We start from the raw sequence: 9,566 nt of genomic DNA on the forward strand, positions 1-9,566 counted from the left end.
TGGTTGTTGTTAACTCCATGGAGTAGGGTCCAGTCAAAACGAACTAGAAAATAAAGAAATCGAAACAAGCTATTATCCTCCAAAAATTGTACCACCTAGGTTTGGGCGATCGAAAAAAGCAGAACCTATCTAGAAACTCGCCTACTACATGGACGCGTCGGGGGTAGAAAAAAAAGAAAAAAAAGAAAACGTTATAAATCTCGGCTACGGCTACTACATGAACGAAATCACGGAGGATCAACCTAAAACAGAAAAGCGCTCTAGATCTTAGCTTCTACATGGACGGATCGGAGTGAATCGAACAAAAGTCAAGCAAAAATCTAGACCTCGGCTTCTACTTGCATAGAGGCGACAAATACGAACCTACATGCGCCATTGGTGGCGGCGGAGGGGAAGATCCATAAACTTAACCTAGCTATCGGGACAGGACGAAGAAGAGGAGTAAAATAATATACTATAAGAACATGATCCTAGCTATCGGGAGATCATACATTTGTTAGAATTTTCGAGTAGTAATAGAAATAATGGGCCACGGCCCATATATTTGTTAGATCGGCCCTTTCCTTTCGTCAATAACGAGCCCGGCCCTAGCAAGAGACACACAGACACCACCCAACCCCAACCAACCACGGCCCGAACTCCGGACGCCTTCGCCTTGCGATCCAAGCGAACCAATCGGACCCCAACCCAGACGAGCGGCGGCGACATGGACGGCGGCGGTGGCGGCGGCAGCACCAGCGGCGAGGATGGCAACCAGGAGAAGCACCTGGTGCTGGCCAACAAGCTCTTCCTGCTCTCCCAACCCGACGTCGACGACCTCTCCAAGGTCGCCATCCGCGCCGATGTACTTTCCGCCGTCAAATCCGATGGTAACCGTGCCGCCCCGCCCCCTCGCCGCTCATCCACTGTTCCAGCTAAACTGATTTGTTTCTGCTGTGGGGTTGATTGCCAGACATGGCCTCGCTGTTCGAGTCGCTGGCCGCCACCGGCGTGCTGGAGCCGGACGCCGCGCTGCTCGCCGAGATGCGCGCCCGGATCGACGAGGAGATCCGCAAGCTCGATGAGAAGTGAGTGCGTTCTTCCTCTTGTTTTGCTTATAGTTTTTGGATAACAGCCTAGTGGTAATTCGGGCTCTACAAGTACCTAAGTATACTCTAGATCTTGTCGGTAAATTGCTTTGCGTTGGACCGGGCAGGATTGGCTTATGAACTCTCTATCCGCCTTAAGGATGATACGAAGTGAGTTAAGATGAACTGCGTATAACGTTTGCCTTTCCTCATAAGAGCGCGAAGCAAATCTAGGCATCCCCAATTCTGTGTGAGAACTGTGCTCGTATTATGTTTAGTATTTCTGTGAAGGCTACCAGTCCATTATTAGCATCAGGAAACTAGTTCTGTTAGGGGGTACAATTGCGCCTTGACAAGAGTAGTTAGAATTTTAAGGGCTCTTGCATACTCAACTCTGGGGATAACTCATTGCGGAATAGCTTGGATCTATGTGGACTAGTCAATGTTAAGAGTAAGCTGGGTTTCTTTAGTGGGACATAAGGGACCTGGATCAGAAAGAAGAAGGAATTATTAGTTACTAAACATGAAAAGTGCTCTTTTGAATGATTATGGAATTATGCTCTGTTTCCTACTATGCATGATGCTCTTCCTAGTTATTCATAAGTATGGGTTTGGTTCCTCTAAACTAAACTTTGTTTTGCATACAAAGAATTGCTGACGCTGAAGAGAATTTGGGTGAGAGCGAAGTGCGGGAAGCCCATCTAGCCAAGTCCTTGTACTTTGTAAGGGTTGGCGAGAAGGTATGAGCTTGTTTACTTCTATATTTTGTCTGAGGCCTGGTTAACGAAGTATTGTGTTCTAATATAGTTCACATTCTGAAATCAATGTTATAGGAAAAAGCGCTGGAACAACTTAAAGTTACTGAAGGAAAAACTGTAGCCATTGGCCAGAAGATGGATCTTGTGTTCTACACTTTGCAAATTGGCCTTTTCTACATGGACTTTGATCTCATCTCAAAATCCATTGATAAGGCAAAGAAGTAAGCCCCTGTTCTGTTTGTAGAGTTCCATTCTGCCGTTTTGGACCATCAGCGTAATGGTGTTTGACCACTTAGTTACTGATTGTAGGTTGTTTGAGGAGGGAGGTGACTGGGAGAGAAAGAACCGATTGAAGGTGTATGAAGGCTTATACTGCATGGCAACCAGAAACTTCAAGAAAGCCACCAGCCTGTTTTTGGACTCAATCTCAACTTTCACAACTTATGAGCTGTTTCCATATGATACTTTCATTTTCTATACAGTCCTCACGAGTATTATCTCATTGGATCGTGTATCTCTAAAGCAAAAGGTATTTGAACTTCGCCCTATCTTCTATGTTTTCGTGTCATAATTACCTCTAACAAAAGGAACTTGTCAGGTGGTAGATGCACCAGAAATCCTGGCAGTGATTGGCAAAGTACCACACCTTTCCGAGTTTCTCAACTCCCTGTACAACTGCCAGTACAAGTCATTTTTTGTTGCATTCTGTAAGTCTAGATTTATACTCCAGAGGATCTGTTTTCAGTCTTGCGGTCATTATTTTAATAAAAAAATGTATATGCATGTGCTTGTATTAATACCTGTTGAATAATTATTTTCAGCTGGCTTGACGGAGCAGATCAAGTTAGATCGTTATCTTCAACCTCATTTCCGCTACTACATGAGGGAAGTGCGCACTGTTGTCTACTCACAATTTTTGGAGTCATACAAGAGTGTGACAATGGAAGCTATGGCATCTGCGTTTGGTGTGACTGTTGATTTCATAGACCAGTAAGTGATGTGAAACGGCTGCACTACTTAATATCTATTTTACTACTGTATGTCGCATTTCCTTTTCTGGTGCCATATTCATAGGCTTTCTCCTTCACTCGTTGTAGGGAACTGTCACGCTTCATTGCAGCTGGGAAGCTTCACTGCAAGATCGATAAAGTTGCTGGTGTTCTGGAGACAAACCGCCCTGATGAGAGGAATGCTTTCTACCAGTCTACCATCAAGCAAGGGGACTTCTTGCTGAACCGCATCCAGAAGCTTTCTCGAGTCATTGATCTGTAGAAAGTTGCATTTCTTATTGGAGCTTTGGCCCAGTAAGGTGCCAGGTTGTTCTGACATATTTCACGAGTGTCTCATGTGAATTTAGAGCTTGCATCTCCGCAGATCAGACTGATGGATGTTTATTCTGAGATCAATCTGTTCGGTTTCTTTTTCAGAGCACTATCATCTGTTGTTTTGGTTCTCACAAGTTATTTGTTTGCATATTTGACATATATTGCAATGTTTTCCATTTGTTCTTCTCATAGAAGGCATTTCCAACTGGATCCAGATAGTCTTGACTCATAGGGTGATACACATGAGCACACGTTTTTTTTACAACCACTGTTAACTCTTGCAAATGATTAAAGTCAATATACAGCTCTGATATTTGCCGTTCTGTAAGTACATCAAATGACTCGTTCCTAAGATTTCGCGAGACTGCCTAACATCGTACTCTGAGAATGAACAAAGCGAGTTATCCACAGGGAGGTTACACGATGTCTGTTGCAAAACTCGAAAGCTTCAGAGAAACTGCATAGCAGCTCTTGGAAAATTACAGCCGGCGGTTCACTGGATCCTCGCTTCCACGACCCCTGTTGTGCTGGGTGACACACTCAGCTCTCCGGCTCTGCAGGATAAAAGAAAGTTTGTGTGTGACGATGGCTATAAAAAGGCTGAAGATTTCATATTATCCGACCCGACTATGAGTCTGGGGGAGTAATATTTGTTCTCTCTACTTACTGAACCCTTGCTTCGGCTTCTGCTGCTTCCCCTTCTTCTTGCTTCGTCTCTTGAAACGGGGCTTCTCATCTTCTGCCTGTGCTTCTGCTTCTGCCGTGCTGGCAGTTCCTGTTATCTGTGCAAAGGATTCTTTGGCGCCGGAGGTCACCTCACCGAAGAAGTCCTTCACCTTGTCAACTACACTTTTCAGCTCTTCCTTTTTGGGGAGCTGAGAAGAAAAAATGTACTTTCTGTTAATGCACCAACACATTTATGTTTACCATACTTGATGTGGATGTTACTTCTGCACAATTGTAATCATATTATATTCACAATAATTTGGATAGGAGTAGTAAGGGAGAGATGCAGAATTTATAGAGTTAAATATGGCTAGTGTTGGCCTGTGATAACGTTTCAAGGTACTAGTGAGTTTCTATGTGGTCTGCGGATCCCAATCACATTTTTACCCAACCAATAAATGGTTATGACATCTAAAAAAAGAATAGTTATGACCAAAACGAATAACGCAAATCCTTAAAATAATCACTGCACAAAATCCTGAAAAAAAAAACACTTGCACAACCAAAATCTTTGGTAACATAATGGGCAAAACTTGGGAAATTCTAATTTTTGGTTTGCGGATGCTCCGCCACACGTCATGCAGAAAAGAGATGCACTCTCTCTGTCTCATGAAACTTTTCTTGAATTTGTTAAAATTTGGATATGTTCATGCACTAGAAAGTGTCTAGGTACATCTAAATTTTAACATATCTAAGACAACTTTCATAGGACGGAGGGAGTACCACATTCGAGTAACTCTACCAAAAATCTTACGAACGGCTTCATGAATCTGGCATCAAACTAAGTGCAAAATGAAGGGGTATAACTAACTATCTGCAGTGTTGCTCCATCGCAGACACATGTAATATAATAAGGCAAGAAAGAGGTGCATCGGAGAGAAACGTACCTCCATCACGCCACTTGTCGCCAGTGCAGACCTAAGGTTCCCTTTCTCCTGCTCAGCCAAATGAGAAGTATAAATTGCAATTCTCCACTTGAGAAACTACCTGCTCAATTTGTACCAAGGATCAGAAAATTACCACGACTTTGTAGCCGTATCTAAACTCGGTTTCGCCCTTGAGCACGCGGAACTGCTCTCTAGCGGTGTCAATTATGTCATCCTCATCCTTCATACACGGCGCATAGAAAACGCTCAGATTTTACATTACACAGGTATGAGTAGATTCCTAATGCGTATGGTTAACAGAGCCAGGGTATGAGATGATCTGATTGTTACTTTGTAGATGACGGTGGCGAGGTTCCTTGCGAGCGTGTCTTTGTAGATGTACTTGCCGAGGAAGTTGTCCTTGGCCGCGAGCATGATCTTAGCGGTGGTGCCGCCGGTGACGATGTTGAGCGGGTACCAGAAGTACACCTGCGGGTGAAGACGGACGGTTTCGTGATTAAAGAAGACGAATACAGTATAATCAGAGGGAGCGAAAGGGCCACGAGGCAGACATTGGCGGTGCGGATGAAGATGACGAAGCGTGGGTTGCCGTCGTCCTCGATCTTGGGGAGCTGCGGCATACGCTTCTGCTGCTGGGACTGCCGGTCCGACCAGCCCCTGCCCCCGCGAGCCTCCACCACCAGCGCGCGCCTCGCCGGCCTCACGGCAGTGCGTGCCAGCTGCAGCCTACACGGCAAGAAACAGCCCGCGCCGGCATCCCCGCGCGTTAGGTGCCGGAGCTGCGCCGGCCGCAGCGATACGCCGCCCACGACCTCCATGGATGCCTCTGTTTCGTCTTGTGTGACTGTCCTTCCTCCGTCGAGGCAGTGGAGGGGAGACGAGGGAAAGATAAGCAAGGAGCTTTAGCTTATCTGGAGAGGAGTCGGCTGGTGACTGGACAAGTGGTAGCTGACACGCGGGCCTTATTTTACTCATGTATAGATACTCTCACCGCTTCGCAAATACTCTACATTTTACGTCTAAAATATGTTCTAAATTAGTTTACGGTTCAGCTTTGTGTATAAAACGAACTTTTCTATTGGATGCAATTATTTTCAATGTGGCATGAATTAGTGGAAGTAATAATAATAATAAATACGTTCATTGGGACTACAATATCGACTTATTGCAAAGAAGAGGTTTTCCATGTAGATTCCCTAATTGGATCGCTTCACTTCTCTTCACCATGACCTTGCGGGTGCTCTTGAATGGGGTGGCCGGTGTGCCTATTCGTCATGGATGGGGCTTACGCCAAGGGGACGCCCCCTTCAAAGAGGATATTCAAAACCTAGAGGCAATCCTTCATAGTTTTGGAGAGGTGACCGGCCTATGCACCAACTTCCAGACCGGTGCGGATCACGTTCTACTACCTCCGGTCCGTGGTTCGACCTCCCGTAGTGGTCCTTGCTTTTCTTTTTGAAAGCTCCGCGGGGCCAATTTTGCGTACTCGGCGCCTTGAACCTTGATGACATCCTTGAGGGCATCCTGGCCTCCCGCGCATCCTTTCCCCTTAGATACTTTGGGCTTTCGCTATCGATTCGATCCCTCAAAAGGGTGGACTTTCTTCATATCGAGGATAAATGTGCCAGCAAATTACCAACTTGGAATGGGAAACTCGTCACCACGGCCGGGCACGTTAAGTCTGTTATTGCCTCCCAAGCAAGCTATCATTTGGCGCCGGGTACCATAAAGTTCATCTGGTAGGGGGGGGGGGGGGCTAGAGGTCTTGGTGAGCCTGGCCTAAGTGGCTAGGCTGCATCCCCTCAGCTCATGTGCCCCCCTCCCAGAAAGTTGGGGCCCAATGTGGGACCACTAGAACCTTCTAGAAGATTATTGATACGATACCCAAAAAATCCTGAAATTTTCCTGAACCCCAAAATCAACTTTACTTATATGAATCTTTATCTTCAGACCATTCCAAAGCTCCTCGTGATGTCCTGGATCTCATCCGAGACTCTGAATAATATTCGGTCTTACCATAATTAATATCTCATTTCTACCCTAGCGATGTTGAGCGTTAAGTGTGTGACCCTACGGGTTCGAGGATCTGTGGACATGATCGAGACACCTCTCTGATCAATAATCAATATCGGGATGTGGATGCCCATAATGATTCTCACATATTCAACGAAGATATTTATCGGTTGCACCACAATGTCGAAGATTCAAACAATCCCGTATTCCACTCCCTTTGTCTCACGATATTTTACTTGCCCGACATTCAATCATCGATATAACCATAACTAGTTCAATCTCGTTACTAGCAAGTAATCTTTACTCCTACCGTAACAAACCATTCACTTGTGGCTAACTCCTTATTCACATGCTTGCAAGCGATATAGAATGTGCATTACCTGAGCGGGCCCTGAGTATATCTGTCCGCCACACCGATGGACGAATTCTACTCTTGGTACATACCACCCAACAAGTACTTTACGAGATCCCCAAAGACACCTTTATGATCACCCAGTTACAAAGTGTCATTTGATGTCCTCAAAGCATTATTCCTGTACAGGGGAGTAGCATAATCTCATGGTCTAAGGATTGGAGTATTTGACAATGGAAAGCTACAATAATTAAACATTGACATAGTCGTATTGCTTTGCTTAGTTAGGTCTTGTCCATCATGTCATTCTCCTAATGATATGACCCCATTGTTAATTGACAACACATGGCTATCTTTAGGAAACCTTAACCATCATTAACTAATTGACTAGTCTAATAGAGGCTTACTAGGGACACGGTGTTGTCTACAAACCCCACAACTATTAATGTTTCTGCTTAATACAATTCTAGCATGAAGTATAAACATTTATCAAGAACAAGGAAATATGATAATAACTATATTATTTTTGCCTCTAGGGCCTATTTCCAACACAAATGGGAATAAAAACTTCTTCTTCGCCATAAGACCATCCCAAAAATGAGATTCTCTAGATTTTCCAAGAAACTTGAGACAATGCATTCATGCCAATGTACTTTCTCCTAAGAAGGGTTTGACATATTCCGTCCTCGGTTATTTGCTTGAACAAACATTTACCGAGGAGGGACCTATTTGTGATGTGAAGGTATTGGATTCAAAGATCTCCTTGATCTTTCGGGCGGCACACGACACTCCATTCTGTCAATCAATATTTTTGTAAACATTCCTTCAAAGGTTGCTTTTATTCTGAAAAACTATGTCCGTCAGCCTTCACCAGGTGTCTAGAACTTCATGGATTTCCTTTCCAGCGGCGTTCGCAGTTCCAAATCCGGAACAGGGAGTGACAAGCCACAATTTGATACACTCTGTAGAGGTGTGTTACTTTAGCCATAAGAGATCTTATCCTTGTTACCAGCCGGGTGATCTTTTCCATCCACACTTCCTTGGTGTGAGGCCAGGTATACGGTCCTAGCGATCAAGTGGGCCTTCCCGAGACCTCGCATACCTACCCAAATGTTGTAGCCATGCTAAGTTTAGGTTCCGAATCCACCTTGGTCACTTACCCCTCGGCGCATGACCCTCAGACACACCCTACAACCCCTCATAGATACACCAAAACGTGGGAGCAATACGGGGCTCCCTCCCTGCCAGTCTCAGCCAGCCCACCGGTAGGTGTACCCTTTGATATGCGAGAGGGGAAAGAACAGCTACCTACTCCGTCCCACTCTAGATCTTATGGTTAACACGAGTATTACGGCGCAAGAATCACTGGAAGACATTTGTTGTTAATCCCATGTGAATACATACCCAGTTGCAATGGAACCTCCACCAAACTCATACCATGGTTCCATTGCCCACCACATAGTCATATTCATAATTGTAAAAGTAATAATTTGCTTTTAAATGCAGGAGTGACAAGTATAATACTTTGCAAGTAATTTGGTAAAAATAATCAAGGTGACATGAGCAAACGATGAACTTGCCTTTCTTGACTACAAGATTATGCAGGCAAGAACTTCGATACGGGATAACTCCAAATTTTGAAATAGCATCATTGTCCGGTAAGGATAATGTTTAAAATATTGGCAAATATGCTATAATGCATAAGTATGAGATGCAATCGCCCTACGCGTAACCTAACCCTGATGATTTAGGATTATTGAGTTGTGATGATTTATTGAGGGTGTGTTACACTTTTAAAGTGGTTCCACAAACAAGGTTCTTATTAGGGTTTAGTTAGTTGGATATTGCTGATGAGTTGTATAACAAAGCATAACAATGTAGGAACATAGAATCATAACAATTGTCACAATTTTAACATGTGAAGAATAATTGTTAGTTTTAGGTTCTATAAGGCATGGCTAATGATTACTTGTTATATAATTCAAAATAATAACTTTTGAATAACATGTTCCTTAAGGAATAATAAGTATTTCCAATAATAGCCTCTTACTCCAAAGTTTTATTATGATTCCTAGTTGAATTTCACAAGTGGGTATTAGATGGATCTTACAAACAAGATTGAGTTCCTAGTCATGTAATGGTTGCATGGTTTAGTTAATCATGATCATATTAAGCAATTTATTATACATGGTTGCTATCATGGTTGGTTATATCTTACGGGTGATAGACATCTATTGTCTATAGGTCCTATTAGGCATGGTTGGTGACTATTTTTTATTTACTTTAAAAGAATAACTTTTGAAGAACATATTACTTAAGTAATAAGAAGTATTTTAATTAAAACTTATGGTTTCTAGGGTTTGCTCTAGATTCACTAAGTAAGGAATAGTTGGTGCCTAAACAAGATGGTTCATAAATATTTAGTACTTATAGGTTTA

The 9,566-nt window shown here is 43.5% G+C and overlaps 2 protein-coding genes across 2 annotated transcripts; one reads left to right on the top strand and one right to left on the bottom strand.

Annotated features, from left to right (window-relative positions):
• The first annotated feature begins 607 nt into the window (after window positions 1-607).
• LOC127307282 (26S proteasome non-ATPase regulatory subunit 6) lies at window positions 608-3,251 on the top strand. The gene is made up of 8 exons (XM_051338012.2): window positions 608-869; window positions 953-1,067; window positions 1,717-1,807; window positions 1,901-2,046; window positions 2,135-2,354; window positions 2,424-2,532; window positions 2,647-2,815; window positions 2,923-3,251. Exons 1-8 carry the CDS (start codon window positions 707-709, stop codon window positions 3,095-3,097), a joined length of 1,188 nt encoding a protein of 395 aa, XP_051193972.1. The 5' UTR covers window positions 608-706; the 3' UTR covers window positions 3,098-3,251.
• Window positions 3,252-3,348: 97 nt separating this feature from the next.
• Window positions 3,349-5,657, bottom strand: LOC127307283 (protein HHL1, chloroplastic). Its single transcript, XM_051338014.2, has 6 exons — window positions 5,315-5,657; window positions 5,094-5,231; window positions 4,897-4,983; window positions 4,764-4,811; window positions 3,818-4,025; window positions 3,349-3,704 (listed from the first exon to the last, which is right to left on the bottom strand). The coding sequence occupies exons 1-6, from the start codon at window positions 5,579-5,581 to the stop codon at window positions 3,691-3,693; spliced, it is 762 nt and encodes a 253-aa protein (XP_051193974.1). The 5' UTR covers window positions 5,582-5,657; the 3' UTR covers window positions 3,349-3,690.
• Between the last annotated feature and the right edge of the window lie 3,909 nt (window positions 5,658-9,566).

This window comes from Lolium perenne, chromosome 6, assembly GCF_019359855.2.
Source record: "Lolium perenne isolate Kyuss_39 chromosome 6, Kyuss_2.0, whole genome shotgun sequence".
NCBI lineage: Eukaryota > Viridiplantae > Streptophyta > Magnoliopsida > Poales > Poaceae > Lolium > Lolium perenne.